This window comes from Pundamilia nyererei, unplaced genomic scaffold (assembly GCF_000239375.1).
Source record: "Pundamilia nyererei isolate P.nyererei 1_Seehausen unplaced genomic scaffold, PunNye1.0 scaffold00006, whole genome shotgun sequence".
In the NCBI taxonomy this organism is placed as follows: domain Eukaryota; kingdom Metazoa; phylum Chordata; class Actinopteri; order Cichliformes; family Cichlidae; genus Pundamilia; species Pundamilia nyererei.
Window position 1 is genome coordinate 6,015,594 of NW_005187407.1, and position 17,640 is coordinate 6,033,233.

The 17,640-nt window shown below is 41.9% G+C and overlaps 1 protein-coding gene across 1 annotated transcript in view; it reads right to left on the reverse strand.

Moving 5' to 3' along the window:
• ssbp2a (single stranded DNA binding protein 2a) overlaps positions 1–17,640 on the reverse strand; it is a 56,234-nt gene that overhangs the window by 29,686 nt on the left and 8,908 nt on the right. Inside the window, exons 2-3 of the mRNA XM_005722311.2 lie at positions 4,115–4,191; positions 1,224–1,254 (exon numbers count right to left, since the gene is read on the reverse strand). Of these exons, the coding sequence (XP_005722368.1) occupies positions 1,224–1,254; positions 4,115–4,191 (108 nt within the window). The remainder of the gene's footprint in view (positions 1–1,223; positions 1,255–4,114; positions 4,192–17,640) is intronic.

Consider the following 17,640-nt stretch of genomic DNA (forward strand, 5'->3'; position numbering starts at 1 on the left):
GAATGAGATCCTTCAGAAACATAGCAAGTATAACAACATGCCTGACATCTGAATTACCGGCTTTATAAGGTTAAAGAGGGTGCGAGGGAATTCTTATAACACACGCCATTAAGTAATTATGTTATGATTCTCGTGGAATCATAAGTGGATAAGTGGGTTTATGTGTGCCTGAAAGCTCTTGTATTCATGAGTACATGAAAGTGTGCGTTTGCTTCCTCGGTCAGGAGGTGTGTAGGGTATGAGGTCATAGACATGTACCGGCCTGAGGAGCCCAGCCAGACTATTGTGCGGCCTACGACACACCCTTCAGTCTCCTCCTCACAGCATTATCCATCATTCTGAGCTCATCAACTTTGAGTTTCATTTATTGCTGCTCTCTCTAAATTCTTTACCTTCCTTCCTATTAAAAAAAATGAACACAGACAAGTTTCTAAATAAGTCTGACAGCAAAAAATGCAATTCTTGAAGATGGCCATTGAGCAAGGTGGAATAAGAGTTTTACTGCATGTGGACTCGACTGGTTCTTATATAGCGCTTCTCTACTCTACCTGAAGTACTCATAGTACTTTATACAACATACCTCATTCATGCCCATTCATATACATGCTTTCCATCAAATAATCATAATAATAACACGCATTTACTCTCTGCCCAACCTTCCAACTAGTAGATGACCTGCTCTACCTCCTGAGCTACAGCCACCCCACATGTATCTCTGCCTTCAGGCATTTATCCTATAATATTAGGCTCATATTAGGTCAATAAATTTGACCGACTAATCCTTAAAGTCAGGTTTTCAATACAGAGCAAAAAAAAAAAAAGTGTTGGGCAATCGACTCTTAATAAGTTTAACGAGGCGTCTCTGAGGAAACTTGCTAACAGCAGCGTTTTCTTTCTCAAATCAAGAACCACTATCGCCACAGAGGAAACATGGAGCAAAAGCGTAAATCAGCCTATGATAAAATTCAGTTTGAGAGTGACAGCATATGCGAATGAAAAGCACGAGACAAATTACACAGATTTGAATCTGATCACTGAGACAAATTTCGGATATTGTCCGGGCTCATTTACGAGCAAATTAATTTCTCTTTCGGATCTTACTGTTATCTTGAGATGTGATTATTTCAAACAAATCGGTACACACACAGAGAGAGAGAGAGAAAAGAGCATCTTAAGGTATTAAGATTTGAATCAAAAATAAAATATCTGAAATGTGAAAACAAGGTGGAGAAAAAAAGAAAATGTTCTTTTCTTCTGGGGCAGCATACCACTCAAATAAGACACCAAAACAAAGTAGTTTCCAGTGGAAGTGAATATTGGTTACAACATGCTTAAAAAAGCAGTTTATAATAAAGCAAATTCCCAGTTCAGGAAAAGTGCAGATGGGGGTGGGCGGAGGAATAGATAGTTATTTAAAAAGCAGAAAATGAGCTATCTACAAAGGAGAAAAATCAATTTTATCTACCTACTGCTGGAAAAACTGCTGTGGATTTTATGTGATAATCTGCTGAAGTTAGCGCGGTGAACTTCACTGGTGCCGAAGAAAGAAAAACACAGCGTCAGTGGGAGGGTTTCAGACGCTGTTCATCAGACTGACACGTCAGCTGAAACAGTCGTAGCACCTTGCAGGCTGTCGTCGGCCTTGCAAACAGCTAAAAATGACATCACCGCTGCTGACGTGCTGTGCATTTTGCTGTCACTTTAGGCTCTCGATTCTCGTAGCCTGGCTCCTCCACGCATTTCAGCGATATACCGACGCAGGAGCACAGAGGGAGATTGCTGCAACAGTAGGAAGAGTGATTGCTTTGTTTTGCAGCGACTTCAAGCGTGCCTCAAGTGTGTGCATAAACGGTTATGGGGATGACTTGACACCATAGTCCAACATGTCGTTTACAATCGCAGCATTCGTCAGAATCAGTGACATCACCCACGTGTAGGACGACTTTGAGCACAGTGTTCATGGATGAACTGTGCTTAGCCCCACGTTCGTCTTAATTTTTGATAAGGCTTAGACAAGTAGAACTCAAAGGCTGCGCTGCATAAATGGATCCATGTGAGGACAATCACAGTGGTTCATGGAAAGCACAAGAGAAACAGTAGTTAGTGGTTGTAACTTCAGCCTTATGACTATGTGTTTACCCCACTAATGGGCTTTTCTATTGATTGTGTGTGGTGACTAGGTTTGAGTTTGGAGCCCACACCTTGGCTCTGACCCTGTATGCACACACACACACCACACACAGAGAGCTGAAAAGTGTGAGCAGTAGTGAGACAATGACACAATTGTTTTGTCTGCATCTGACTTCTCAGAGTGACCTCATGTTCATCTTTTTTAATTTCCCTTCATATTATGTTTAATCCAAGTAAAAGAAGAAGACTATTGTGCCACCTGCTACAGGAAAACATAACATAACAGGAAAAGCTGAATCACCGCATGTTCAATCAGATCGTCCTGACCTCAGCTGCAGATCAGACACAGCGACTTTTAGAAGGAATGGTTTGCTTTGAAGTGTTTTGGGAGGGTCAGGAACTGCCCCTGTTTGTTTGGCCCGCATGCTTTTAGTCTAAGTTCGCAGTTCCAGTAAACCCTATTGGCAGCCAGCAATTTCCATTTACACACCATGACAAAGAAGGTTTTACTTTCTCGAACTGGCAGAAACGATACAGAAAAAAATCGAGAATGAGCATGACATTCATAATTTCTCACATTTAATTGGCTGCAGCTTAGACCAAACAAGATTGCACACAGTTCAGGTCAGGACACTTTCTAGTGTCTCTTGTATTTCCCCTTCATCTGGAAAGTGTGGAGAAAAACCCCCAAAAAACAACGAATGTGCCCGCATATCCCGTCTTCCCGTGGTCTGCATTCCCAGGAGGTCTTTTAGGAGGTCATGCTGCAGAAAGATCCCTTTAGCATGATTGCTGGCAGATGTAGGCAATGTGTGACATGGGCACAGTTTTGTTTTCACCCCTACTCGCGTAAAATGTAAACCTTTTGAATTTGTGCTGTATTGTCTTTAAGGTTTCAGATCTTTTTGTTGTTTTTCTTTGAGCCATCAATTTAGTTTGAGAGGTTTGCGTGGTTTCTTTTTGCCACTTCTTCTAAGCTGTCCGTTTGTGATTTGATATTTATATCAAGGTATCCCTTTACGATTTGTGAATTGCCGCCCCGGGCTCCTGCTCCATGAGCATAAGGATGCGCTGTAAACCCATGTGAATGATAACACAGGGCTTTAAAGCCGTACTACAACCCACCCTTCCAGCACCAGTTACACTTTTTTTGCAAACATGTTTATGCTCTGTGTGTACGTGCACGTGTATGCTTGCATATGTGTGCATGCGGACGGCACAAAAGCGGCTGTGTTTATACTTGTTGCGCTCCCGCCGAATGCATTCCCACACTTGAACATGACACCGCCTATCTTCTTCATCTGCGGAAGAGAGATCAAGTGATACGGCAGAGAGGAAAGGGTGTCTGAGAGAAACTGAGGTGTAGGTACGTGTGCGCACGTGTGCGAACACACACTAAGAACGATGAGAATCGGTGCCAGCTGATGATGTAACCTTTTCCACCACCCACACCCCCTTTCCCCCTTTGTTCTCCTCTTCCTCTGGCCGATGTACAACAAGCCTCTAGCTACTGTCTCCTACATTGCAATTTACCGTCATTTACTGCAAAGCACAATCATCAGCTGACCTCCTTTTCACCTCATCACCTTTTCACCTCCGCGGAATTAAAGTGAGGACAAGCGCAGGGAGAGGAGTGGAGAGACAGACGAGAAGGAGAGCAGGAAGATTACAATAAAAACAGAGGAGAGCAAGATGGGAAGAGAGGGACAAACACAAAGCTGCCGAGCGGATCAGACAATGATGTCAGTCGGAGACGTCAGCTCCAGCCTAAGCATCATAAGTCTCCCTGCGCGCCGGCTCCAGTCCCACTAAATGCAACACTAATGTTAAAAAGCTTGTTGTCTCAGCACTGCGAGGCCAGGCTAATTCAATTAGCCGCTACACTTGTTCGACATGTTATATGAGGGTCAGACCACCCTTCAGAGTGGACACATAAAGTACATGGCCTGCAGTCCGGCACAAACACATAAAGCATTTTCGTGACTTACCTCTGAGAGAAAGGTCTGTGCTGACTTCTGTGCTCCTACATGCAGCAGGTACTCGTACACATAAAGAGCCAACCTGTACAAACAAAGAACAACAGCAGGACAAAAGATGAAAATTAGCAGAGGCAAACAGATATGAGGCGAGTAAGCAAGAGACAGTGAAAACAGTCTTAGTTTTACAAGCAGGCAAAAATTAGAGCAACTACTAAGCACTTGCAAATCTCCAAATATTGAAATAAATACGTTTTTCTCTGGGTGTTTGAGATAAATCCATACATAGTGGGAAACTGCACTAAAGACGAACACCTAGGCGTGGATACAATTTGCCAGGCAGCCAGGCAGGACTAGAATCCTGTATGAGGAGATGAGTGAAAACTGCAGAGTCTGTTAGAATTCCCAGGGGAAACACAAAGACACACTCTAACTTAGGAGCAATATTCCTGCCCCCAAATTGCCAAACAGACAGGACAACCATTAAAAACATTCGAAATTCACGCAACATATAAGCTAAAACAACACAGTGATAACAGTAGGCCTGGTGGGACCACACTGAGAAATACCTCACCTCAATGCCTTGGGCTCTCCATGGACTTCCTCCCATGGCTTTGATCACAGTAAGAATTAATTACAGGCTTGATTTGTTAATCAATTCTCCTCCCTGTGAGCCTCTCCTGGTACTAACAGCAACTTAGGAAATGGAGGACGGGGTAATCTACTGGTCTATAAATACAAGGTAAAAATTGATCTACAGGGGATCAACAGCAGATCTCACTGACTCCTAATGGCACTGTGTAGATTTAGAGATTTAGCCATTGTAAGAACACAAAGTAACTCTACAGGGATATGAACATGATCAGCGTATTTAGCAGTATTAGTACAAAAAACTATTCTGTCAGATGTTTGTATACTCAGTGGGCTTGATGTGTGCTGAAACAGCAATGTATTAATACAATTGTGTTATATATGGCTTCAATTAAATGACTAATCTGTTGACTATTTCTCAGTGAATCAGTGTGTCGCTGTCTAATGCATACCGCTGGAAAACTGCCAACATTTCTATCATCATTTTTAAAGATTATGGGGACATAGTGAAATAGTTCTCCAGACTTTCTGAAGGTCTTTCAAAGTTTTTCTTTGGACATTGGTTGCTTTTTCTCTCATTTTAAGTCCAGTCTGCATATTTGGCCATTTTCAGAGACATGTTTTTTGGTTTTTTTGTTCGTTTCTTAAGCCACTTAATATTGACCTATGAATCATCCAAGCATAGAAAGGCACCTAAACAGTGTGGTGTCTACATATAACAGCAAAAAGACAGTTTTAAATCTTTGGGCACTTTGTTACTAGCATTTTGTTGCAAAACCCCCCAAAAAACTAGAAAGAAAACACAAAATTTCTCCTCATTTCTTTAGCTGAATCTATGACAAATGCCAAAAGACAGAAGATAACACAGTTTGACAGACATGAAATAGTAGTTTGACAGCAAATACTATTTGCTCTCAAAATATATTTAATGCAATGCTACTTCCACAGAATCATTAGTGATTCCCAAAGTGCTATTAGGTGAAAACCTGGTAAATCCAGACACGATGTGCAGCATCCATCCACAAAGGTTTCTACAGAAACAGTCTTAGGGGAAGGCTGGCCCATAGGAAGCAATTCTTAAGGGAAACAGGGAGAAAAGGCTAAGGTACATCAAATTACACAAGATGTGGACTGAAAATCTGTGGCAGGTCTGATGGAGTGATGAATCCAAACTGGAAAATTTTGGTTCAAATCATCATCAAATCATCGCTGCTAATCATCACGGACAGAAAAACACAGTGAAACCCTATCAGCCATAGATTGGCTTCCCCAGAGCCCAAACCTCAACTTTATTGAAGCAGTGTGGGATCATCGTGACAGAGAACGGAACAAAGGGTACGAGGAACCGCAGAAGAGCTTTAAATGTTCTTCAAAAAGCCTGGAGAACTATTCCTGAAGTCTACTTAAACAAATGACACCAGAGAGTTCAGACTGTGTTGGAGACTAAAGCTGATTATACCAACATTTTTTTCAAGCTCATTAGAATTGACCACACTCTGTTTTTGCCATATGTACTGTATTTCCATGTGAGTTTACAAGTTTCAATTAATTGTTGGACCCGTTTCCCATTTTCCTACCAAACTATAAAGAAATGATGAAGTGGTACAAGACTTTTGCAGAGTACTGTACTGTTGTATATGACGAAAGACGATTCAAACACACATCTGAGAAGCCTTAAACATGATGCATCGAGCGCTTTGAGCTGGAGCTTGGAGCTTTGTACGTTAGTGGGTTCAACTTTCTGAAGGCATGAAGCCATGAACGATGGCCACACTGGGACAGCAGCTGTCCTAGAACACCCCCACCCACTGAAAGGTGCTACCAGCTTGTTGTAGCAGATCCAGACTCTTACACCGAAGTAAAAATAAACTCCCCAGACAGCTCTGTCTGCCTGTCTGAAGATGATGGACTGCACACCTTTCTGCTATGCACACAGGTACTCTGTCTGCGGCCCCCACCTCCTCCGTCCCTCTCCTTTATTTCCATCTTTCTTCATCGCTTTCATCCTTCGTCTACCTCCCCCTCCTCTCCCTTTCACTCTGTGCCTTTTCTGTCTTGGTTTCGTCTTGCACCCTTTTTTATTTTTTTACAGAGGCCATGTTTGTTTAACGATGAAAGGACGAGGAGGGAACCTCTTTCCGTCCATCCTTCCCCTCCAATATCCATCTCTTCTTCCCCATGTCCCCTCTCCTCCCCCCGTGGCCGGGCTGTAATGTGTAACCAAAGAGATAGAGACAGAACGTTTCACAGGGACAAGGTTAACAGAACAATGAGAGGCTTGACAAAACTCTTGACACCTCGACAACTGAACATGAATAAAAGATGTGCCCGATGTGTGTGTGTTTTTTTTCCAAGGCGCTGCACAACCCCCGAACATTTCTAGGAACGAACTTGCTCCGTCGCTCTGTTCTGCTTCGTTTTCCTGTCAGCCTGTCGAAATCTGTCACTCCCTCCTGTGAACCCCACCGCCAGCCACTGCAGCATCAGTATAGAACTATTTATTAATACTGACAGATCGCATGTATCTGCAGTGAATACATTCGTAGCGATGATGACAACCTGATGGGCTGCATGAATGAATTTGTTGTGTCAGTGGGAATAAATAAAGAAATGAAAGCTTGTTCTCAGCATGCACCAGTTTGTTTTCAGTCAGCTATCTATTACTATGCTAAATACAGCCTCGCATGGTAGCTGCCTCGGATAAAGACTTAAAGGTTTTAACCTATGATTGATTTCACAGAGGCTCCGCGCTGTGACCTTTGGTCCTAATAGAGAGGTGGGAATCGAAGGAAGTGAGGAAACCTAGGAAAGGTGGATAGAAGAGGGCAGTAGTGGCAAAGGTGATGCAGTTTTGTTTTTTTTAAAAAGAAGTGAAACCACAGGTACATATGCTATTACAAGTTTTGGAGAGGTGATGAAAGAAAGGGAAAAAAGAAGGAAGACTTGGTTCATTTTTGACCTTAAATACAGGGAGTTTAAAGGCGTAAAAGCTTGCAAAATACACCCTAACACCCTCCTTCTCTTAGCACACACCAACAGGTGGAGTTTAAACGTGGCTGATAAGCAGAAAGCAACAGAGCAGATATTGGTAGCACTCGATATCTGCCTAACTTTAACTCACAACTACTCATTTCCTCCAAGGCGAGTGATAGGCTTTGAAAGCACTAAATCCCTTCATGCTGTTGCCTCATTGTTCACTTACCACTTGTTCAACTTGCTCACTTACCACAAGCAGCTACAAGGAACTCGGCAGGACGACGGAGCCCAAACACTGAGCAGAGATAACGTTTGAGGATTAGAGGATGGGGGACTGTTCAAGGTTAAGAATCCTCTAAATTTGACACATTAAAATGAAAACATGACAATGGCTCTCCTGTCACGTTAAATAAACTGTCACTTTAAGTCATATCTGTGGGCAGCAGTGCTCAAATTGAGGCAGCCAATGATTTTCGAAATGCTCCCTGACTCCATATTAGTCCATACACACTGAAGTTTTGAGGCGTTTGCCCTTGCTGACGGACACGCACGTTTCTTTCCATTTCTTACCTGACTACTCTGGCAATTTCTGTTGTAAATATGAAGCACTTTACATTAATCAAAGCTGCAGCTAGAATGATTAGAGTGCTGGGCCCCTCCCGCTTTGTTTCCACTCCATGCTGCTCGTAAGCGTGTGCACAAATGCACTTCTGGGCGTGTTTTGCGTCACGGTGGTGGTTCTAGCAGAGAAGGCATAGGCAGAGGAGAGGGGTGAACTTTCAGGTCTCCAAGTGACCCATTTATCCTTCAAATTCAAGTGGTTCCGTCTTCTCTGAGTCACATCTAATTAAATTCATATTTCAAGCCGAACCCCATCCCGGCTGCTCTCGCAAAAATCTACAAGACCAGACAGCTGCAGCAAGCTCAGACAGTCAGAGACTGAGCTTAGCTTAATGAAGGCAGCAGGCAGAAACACTGACCAGTTTCTACGCAGTCTTGTAACAGAGCCGCTGTTGCTGTTACCAGGCTGTCGAACAGAGAGGAAATCAGGGAGAGGAGAGCTATCTCGGAGCTCAACCACAACCTCAGCTTAAAGCGAAGACATGAAGCTTTTTTTTCCTCAGGATCAGCATTTAGGAGACCAACAGATCACTGCTAATCAATTTACTGCCATGGCGATCAAAGTCTGGCAGAGCTTCAAATCACAACAGGCAATGGTTTCAGTGATTAGGTTTGCCTATTATAGATTAGCTTCAGAATATTTCACCCTTGTTAAAGATGAAATGGAAAAGCGATTATACTTCTGATCTGAATCGACACGTTAAGTGACATATATCCAGGACTCAATACTGTGCTGACATAGCCTAATTACATATTTGACCAGGAAAATCAAATTAAATGTTATATAAGTGAAAAGGGAAGCAATCAAATCCTTACTGCCAGTAAGCAATCTTCATTAATGATTTTTAGCAGTCTGTATTACCAAAACTGCATTATTGGGAAAACTGCTGGGTGCCGGTCCTGTTGTAGTTCCACATTACTTACTTTTAATGTTTTTGTTTAAGGGAGAAATTTGCACAAACGCCACAGCAGAGGCAGCGGCGTTTAGTATCCTCTGAATAAAGTGCTATAAAAGTATCTTACTGCACAAATGTTATTCAGGTGTGGGCAGTGGCAGGAAATCAGTTTCTCCCTGCAGAAGGTGTTGAATGCAAACTATGTCCAAAATGGCAGTTAGAGAGTTTTGCGGCAGGAAATATTTGATCAAAAACTCAAAATAGTGTCTGTGCAGTTTATTCCAAATCCAATCAGGCAGTCTTGCCCCTTAGCAACCATGGTGGTGACGCCCCCGGGCAGTTACTGCAGGCTCAGAAACCCGGCCAGTATTCAAATAAAGAAATCTCAAAATGAGGCCAGTTTTCGCTTCAGAACCTGGACCTGAGCATTTCTATTCGCTTATCTTTATAAAATCAACAAAGAATCAAGAAATGCGAAAGCCACCTCACTTATGATTCAACTACTACAACTACCAAGATAAACCATCATCCTCTAAACACACACATTGCAAACCATCAAAGTGTTTGATGCATGCATCCCCCCCCCGCGCTGCCCTCAATCATATGTCCGCTCTTTAAATTGGCACTTAGTCATCAAACCTTTGAGAACCCCTGATTTAAATGGATGGAGCGAGAGGCATAACTGCAATTTCAATCACCACCACCACCACATAAAAAACGCATGTACAGAATAATCAAATCTAATAATAACACAAAAAATAACCCCAAATATCCCCCCCTCCACCCCAAACATCCACCTCCCCCACAGGGCTTTTTCGTTCTTATGCACAATGTTTTACAACACCCACACACTTGTACCAGTACAAAACATGATTGGCCTGGTATTCAGCAGCTCAGCTGTTATAAAACAGACGATTGGCTTTTTGGAGGTAGCGGTGGATATGTGTCAGGTGACTGCCTTCTCTGGCGTTACACAATTTTTCCTTAGACCTCTATTCCACACTCCTCAGCTTTTAGTTTTAGTTTAGTGACGTTGAATTCAAAAGATTTTTGTGCAGACAAAGAGTCACATGATGGGTGAAACACCCCCTTTTTTTAAAATGCGAGAGTGCAAAGAGGCTGAAGCAGAAATGGCTGCTTCATGGAGAAAGTTGCTAACTGTGGTTTTAGATTTTGTCAAGCCAGCAAACAAAGAGAGGCTGGCTTTGCTGAACTTCATCATATGATGAAGTTCCAGGTGACCGTCATGCTTCTGGTCATCTGGTAAATATATTTAACTAAAGTTTTCAATTCAACTGACTTTTCAAAATTTATTTTATAGCAACAAATCACAACAACAGTTGCCCCAAAGCACTTTATATTGTAAAGATAAAGGCCCTAAAAGCTACTGAGGTAAATACCTGAATCTTTAGCACTTCAGTTGCAATTTTGCAATAGTGTTTGAAACTTTATCTGTTGTTCCTTTGTGTTCGGAAGAGAAGTATTTATTTCAACATTTGCAATCACTACTCTGAGCTTTTCTCCCACCACATCATTCTCACTTACTTCCAGCGTTTTTTTTGTCAGCTTAGCTGCTTCTCATTCAATTTCTATAGTCTTATACACCCCCGATTCTAAAACTGTTCAGACGCTGTAAGAAATCTAACTAAACACAGAATGCAAATCTCATAAACCCGCATTTTATTCACAATAGAACACAGAAAATATATAAAATTATTATACAGAGAAAATTTACTTTTTCATGACAAATATTAGCTCGTTTTCAAGTTGATAGCATGAACTAAAATGCAGATGGGACAAGGGGAGCAACTACATTTCAAGTAGTACTAAAAAGAAACCGCCGGAGGAACAATTTGCAACTAATTAGGTTAATTGGCAACAGCTCAGCAGCATGATTAGGTATAATAAGGGCATTTCAGACAAAACGATGGGCAGACGTTCAGCAACCTCGAAAAAATTATCTCTGAAAATTGTGGAACAATTCCTTAATATTTTTTCTAAAAGGAAAATTGTGAAGACTGAGTATCTCGTTGTCTACGGAAAAGATTCGGAGAATCTGGAGAAATCTGTGAACAAAGGACAAGGCTGAAAATCAATACTGGATGCTCGTGATCTCTGGGCCCTCGGGCAGCACTGCATTCAGAACAGGTTAAAGCTCTATCATGCAAAGAAGAGGCCATATGTAAACATGATCCAGAAACGCCCGTGTTCTCTGTGGACTGAAGTCATTTAAAATGGACTGAGGCAAAATGGAAAAACTGTAATGTCTTTTGAAAAACCTGCGTCCTCACAGAGGGACCATCCGGCTTGTTATCGGTGGTTGGATCAAAAGCCTGCAACTCCTTGGTATGAGGGTGAAAGGTGTTTACAGGTTCTCAACATATGCACACGTCATCTTTTCCAGGGAAGCATATTTTAGCAAGTCAATGTTAAAAGAAAGAAAGACCTTCCCGGTCATCATTATCTTCCAATAAGGCAAACACAACCATGATTATTGCCTTGGACCTAACAATTAAATAAGCACACCTTTAACGATTAATTCCTGTCACATCGTTAAAACAACTATTTCGATGTTACTACAGGTTTGGACACATACTGTAGCACTTAATCTGCAATACTCCTACACATTCAGCAGGAAAATTACTTACATTCAGTCTAGCCTTTAGAAAAAAAAGAAAAATGAAATGCAAGTAACTGCTGGTTTTCTGCTCAAGTCATACAGAAGATCAAAATTCACTGAAAGTAAATCTTTTAATTGAGGCCTCGGCTTTTCAACCTCGGCTGAACGAGGGTCCAACACTGCGTTGCTCTAGGAATGTGGCATTTGCACAACGTACGGAAATATTGTTAAACGTTATTAAAATTATATAAGTATTTTTGAATGTAGCAACTGCCTGACATGTCTAAAAATAAATGTGTGTGTGTGTGTAAACGAGTGAAAATAAAAATTCAGTGCAGTGATTTACCGTTCTGTCTTTCGAGGAACAGCTGGAGATTAGAGCCTCTCTATGCTGTCAACCAGGGATTAACTTGCAACTTCTCTCATGAATTGGTCAAACACAGGTTGGACACGTGATCAGTACTCTGAACATGTGTTCAGTACAGAGTTGCTCGTGTATTAAACAACCATAAAAAGATAAAAAGACACATTCATATAGGAACCATATCCCTCTGTCGTTGTCAGGATGGAGGAAAATTACAGAGAAAAATTAAAGAGGAAGAGAGCGATGGTGGGACAGGAGTATAACAGAGCGAGATGAAAGGTTTTGGTGACAAGCAGAGAGAGAAGAAGAGGGATTAGAGAGACGGAGAGGGAAAAAAAGGATGGAGGTGATGGGTGCTAGCGGATGAGCCCCGAGATGAATCCTCATGAGATCTGTAAACTTTCATATTCTAATGTTGAGGATTCTCACCGAGCGGTGTCTCAGTTAGTCAAGCACCCTGCTGTGACCTCCTTCTGCAAATTAACACAAAACCCTGCAATGAAAAAAAAACGTCTACGGAGCTACAGTAGAAGTGATTCCTACCGTTTTTTGAAGAGAAAAAGCAAATGACTACATGCTGTGCTGAAATCATAACATACAGGATGGACTGGAAGCTACACAAGCGTAGCATACCGTGGTGTGTGCGCTGGATTTCATTATATTTTTATAAACGCATTTTAAAGAGTCCTGTGAAGAGGTAATAACAATGGAAAAGTAATCCTATTGAACCAAGTCACAGACAGGAAGTTATACGCTGTAGTTATCTCCTGGATATGCTTACCTACACACACAAAAAAACCAAAACCCACTAAATTAGCATCTTAAATCTCTGCTGTGTGTTTTCACAGCAAAGAATAATTTTAGCAAATGTGCCACAGTGAAGTAGAGCTGTAGTGTCTTTGAAGCGCTTTGCTTTCAAGCGACCGTACACGAAATAAAAAAGCAATGAAAGCAATTTTTTTTAAAAAGTTACTCCTCCGAATTCAATATAATAGCAGTAACACTGCAAATTAGACCTGCAGTAAACTCCAGCTTGGTGAAAGTCATAATACATAAATGTGGACAGCCTCATTCTGAATGCTCTGCTTTCATTTGTGTGATGTTAATTAAAAAAAAAATGCAATCCCATCACTCAGTGCCTTCCAGCTCGTCTCAGTGAGGATCTACTTTAGCGATCCTCTGCAGCTTGACAGCCGAATGTTGAGATTTATTATTATTTTTTTAGACTTTTGCCATGTTACATAATTTTGCAGCATATGTGACTGATGCAATACAGACAGTGACAGCAGTAATCACAAGTATAGAGGAAGGCGCCCTGCATAAAACTGAGCCACTTTACCAATTAGCATCATGCAAATGCTTGATTAGAGACTGGTCATCGTTATGTCAAAGCAGGCTTTAAATATAGGTACAGAACAACCACATGGCTGCTTTTTTATTACCTGACTCACAGAAATTGTGAGGCAGGTACTGAGATCAGCATTTGGGAGTGCTAAAAAAAAAAAAGAAAAAAAAAAGGATTTAACAAATGAACACATTTACTGTTTTTTAGTTGGATTTTTTTCTTTTTTATTAATTATCACCCAGCCACCTAAAACACACAATGTTTTACACCGTTTTCGTTACATCCTTGAGACATCCTAAGTGATATCACACCGCAACACGCAGCGCTGGGCCACAATGGCAACACAAATCACAGACACCTGTCTTTGAGTTGGAGGTATGATCGTAAGCGTTATCGTCTTCGTCGCGCCGAGCCTACACTGAATGCTACGGGATCCATCTCTCCAAATCAAGCCTCTGTGAGGCTCCGGCAGCTCGGGCTCCTGATGAATCTGGCGAGGACAGAGAGGGACCCCGCCATAAAAGGGAGCGCAGCGATCAAGCTGCTGCCCCTGCTGAGGACAGCCCTGTGTGTGACAGCCAAACACTTTCCCTGATTAATCAAGCCTAGCAGCAGGGCTTTATGTGCCATTAAGAGCCCTGCTAAATGACTTCACTTCATTCATTAAAGTGGAGCATCCTCTGCGGGTAGAGCAGCTCCGCTCGCCAGACAGACAGACAGACAAGTGAAAGCTTGGAGGAGATGGTGGTGGGGCAGCGATGAGGGTGGTGGGGGCACAGAGGCAAGATAAACAACGACAAATATAGACCCATTACAATGCTGAATTATTCATCTTATACGCAGAGCTTCAGGAAAACAACAGAGGGAAGAAAAAAAAACAAGAGTCCAAACAACCATGGGGCTTATAGAGTCTTTATACACCAAAGAATATCATTAACACAGGACTACTTATGCACACACCTTGTCTGGGAAAGGTACCACACTGGGATCACGGCCAAATCACTTTAAATGGAAAAATCAGGTTCCAGTAGACTTATCTGTGAAGCGCTTTCATTAGGTATAGTTTTAATGAATCTGTGCAGGGGGAGTTTGACAGCTATAGGTGCGAGTAAATAAATCGCTTGAAAGTGTTGTGCGCCGCCTACAGCACATGTTAATATAAGCTATTCTCAGAGCACAAATTCATACAGGATCAAAAAGTCAGGCAGAAAATTCCAGAAAGGGAAGATTGCACCCCGACAGCACTGAGAGTGGACAAAGATTGGTAATTTACCAGTCAAAAGGGAGATAAAGATGGAGGGATGGAGAGAAAGATAAATAGATAAAGATTAGCAGCAACAGGAGATCCAGGGAGCAGAGAGGAAGAGAGAGACAAATGAGACTGAAGAAGAGGGAGGCTGAAAGAGAAAGAGAGAGGTAGAGAGTAAATGATTAATGAAAGGCGCTGTGGAGGGAGGTCAGGACTGAGCAGAAGAGGAGTGATGCTGCAGCCAGTGAGCAAAACCGAAGAGGACAACATTATGAGCAGCCGTGCTGCTGTCGCTCACCGTAACACAGGATTTGTAAAAGGGGAACCAAATGCGACTCAAAAGAGCTTGAGAGCACGCGTTGAATCTACTGAATTTGCCAAATTCACTAAATAAGGCTTCTTTTTTTTTTTTGCCTTTTCATGTTTAAACACAGATTCTAATTGGCTGTAATGCCTTTGAGAGGCTTTTATTGTTATTTAAGCCAAAGACTGGCAAAAATACAATGAACACTTGCGTGTGGATAAGTTTGCGTCACTGTAGAGAAGAAAACTTTGGTCACCGTTGATGATTTATTACTTGACAAAACTGTTCAAAGACTTTCATTAGATCCTTTAACTTCTTGCAACATCTTAGTCAAATTCATGCCTTAAATTAATCCCCAACTGGCAGTGTGCTGTGGCTCTATCGCCGGGGCTCACTGATGCATTTCTAATTGGCATTTTTGCTGATGGTCACAAGTTAAATCTATATTCTCCATTACCCTTCCACCATGTCCCCTGGGATCTCTCTAATGGCTCCGAGCACTTGAATAGAGATATTTGTATAAAGTATATTCTCTCTGATGCCGACTCGTCTCCGCACGGGCTTACTTCAGCTGCAGGTTTGGCGTGTAGCTGAGAGTTTGGGAGGAGCGGGAGGGAAAAGTTCACTACCTCTTTGAAGATTAACAAAACACGTGCTATAATCCAGCATGGAAACAGCCTGAGGAAAGACACTTGTAGTAAAATAAACTGTGTTTTATCTGCTCGTCTTCAGCGTTTCGTCTGCACCGAGATGGTCTCACATGCTGCTTTACAGAGCAAATGTTTGTCGTAGCCTTTATCCCTCTCGTTCCACATCACATAGTAAAGCCCTTGGTGAAGTTTTGGCTCAGCGACAAGCCTGAATGCTCTATAACCGGCTCGGCAAAAAAAGACCCCAAAAAACAAAACACTGCAGCCAGCGCTGGTTAAGAATGGTTGAGCTGAATGACGCTAGCTGTTACAGGTTGACCAGCAATTTCGCAATTAGCTGATAAACCACTAAGATGGAGGGTTACATAGTTTGAACGTTAACTCTTTACCTCTTGAAAGTCTACTAAGGAGGAAACTCTTTTCCAACCTGAGCATTTTGTGTCATATTTCAGGCTGTCTTATAGAACAAAATGACTGGCTGTGCCTCAGAAGTTAGTGAGGGTGGTCTCTGTCTAAGCAGCTGCCCTCTGAAAAACCCAGAAACTATTCTAACGGTCACCAACCCATGTCTTAAGGATACAAGGAAGGTCATCAAATATCATCTTTATAGCGGAAAAGGTAAAAACTCTTCTTGACTGTAAATCATAAAGTAGTTTTTCACTGAAACCTTGCTCCAGCAAAGATGAGAAATTGCCAAAGGTGAGATATCATGTGTTAAAGTCAAAAGAATGAAGCTCATATCCTGACAGAGAGGAAGAGTCCTGCATTCTTTGGCTCACCTCAGTGTAGACTCTGTGTTTACCTTTCATTAACTAGAGATCCCAGAATCCTCTCCTCCCGCAACCTCCCTTGGGATACTCCAATACAAGGTGAAAATAAATGCTGTAAAATAGCTGCTTGAACAACAAATATTTAAAAAAGCACAGCTTATTATGTTTGAATTATAAATTATTTCATAAATGCTGATGAAAGACTAAGTCTAAGTTTTAGTTTCCCGGATGAATTCTAATTACAGATCGCTCCGCAATCTATGTGTAAAACGGTTTTATTAACATATCTCTAAAAGGCCCAAAATATTCCATTTAGAAAAGCTGAAAAATTCCAGTTTGGGAACCACAGTGCACTGCAAATGCACTGAAACAGGATATGACTAACACAAGAATAGCGTCAGCTCACGACATAAGCTAAGCTACAGGCAGACAATGATAAAAGCCAACTAATCAAGATACTCTAACCATAATGCAGCTGCAGTTGTGAATCCCCACCCTGTGCTCTAAGGACAGAACACACTGTGTCCTCAAAAAGCTACACCCAAAGGCCGTTACGATCACATGAGAAACAGTCGAGAGACAGAACGCCGTCTAACCGAGGAGAAGGGGGGGGGTTGCAATTAAGACTTGAACAGAAATGTAAAAAGGAAGCAATGCTCCCTGCCGTATACAAGCACAATCAGACAGAGTGAACCAGCTCTTGTTCTGTCAGCAGTGCAGAGACTCTACTGTATCACAGAGCAGACAACAATGCCCAGGGCTGAGATAACAGGAAATGCCAGCTTATCAGAGAGGGGAGAAAACAGAGGGAGATGGCGAGAGAGCGTGATGAGTAACTCACTGTTTACCAACAGTGTAAGTGAGCAAAAATTTCTGTTGTGTCCTTCATGTGAAAGTCTGTCATTTACACATAAGTTTCAGCCAGTGAGTTTTCCCCCCCTCCTGCAACTGTAATTTGTTTGCAGAACATGTAAAGTGGATAAATCAAATAATGGGGTAGGCAAATCCATCACTTTCTTAATTTGAGTTCCATTTCATTGGCTTTGATTTGTTCAGATTGAGTCACCTCTCGTGGGGAGTTTGTTTAATTTCACAGCTGAAAGAACACCAATGATTTTTAGGAGAGTTTTCCTTGTTCAACTTTCTCT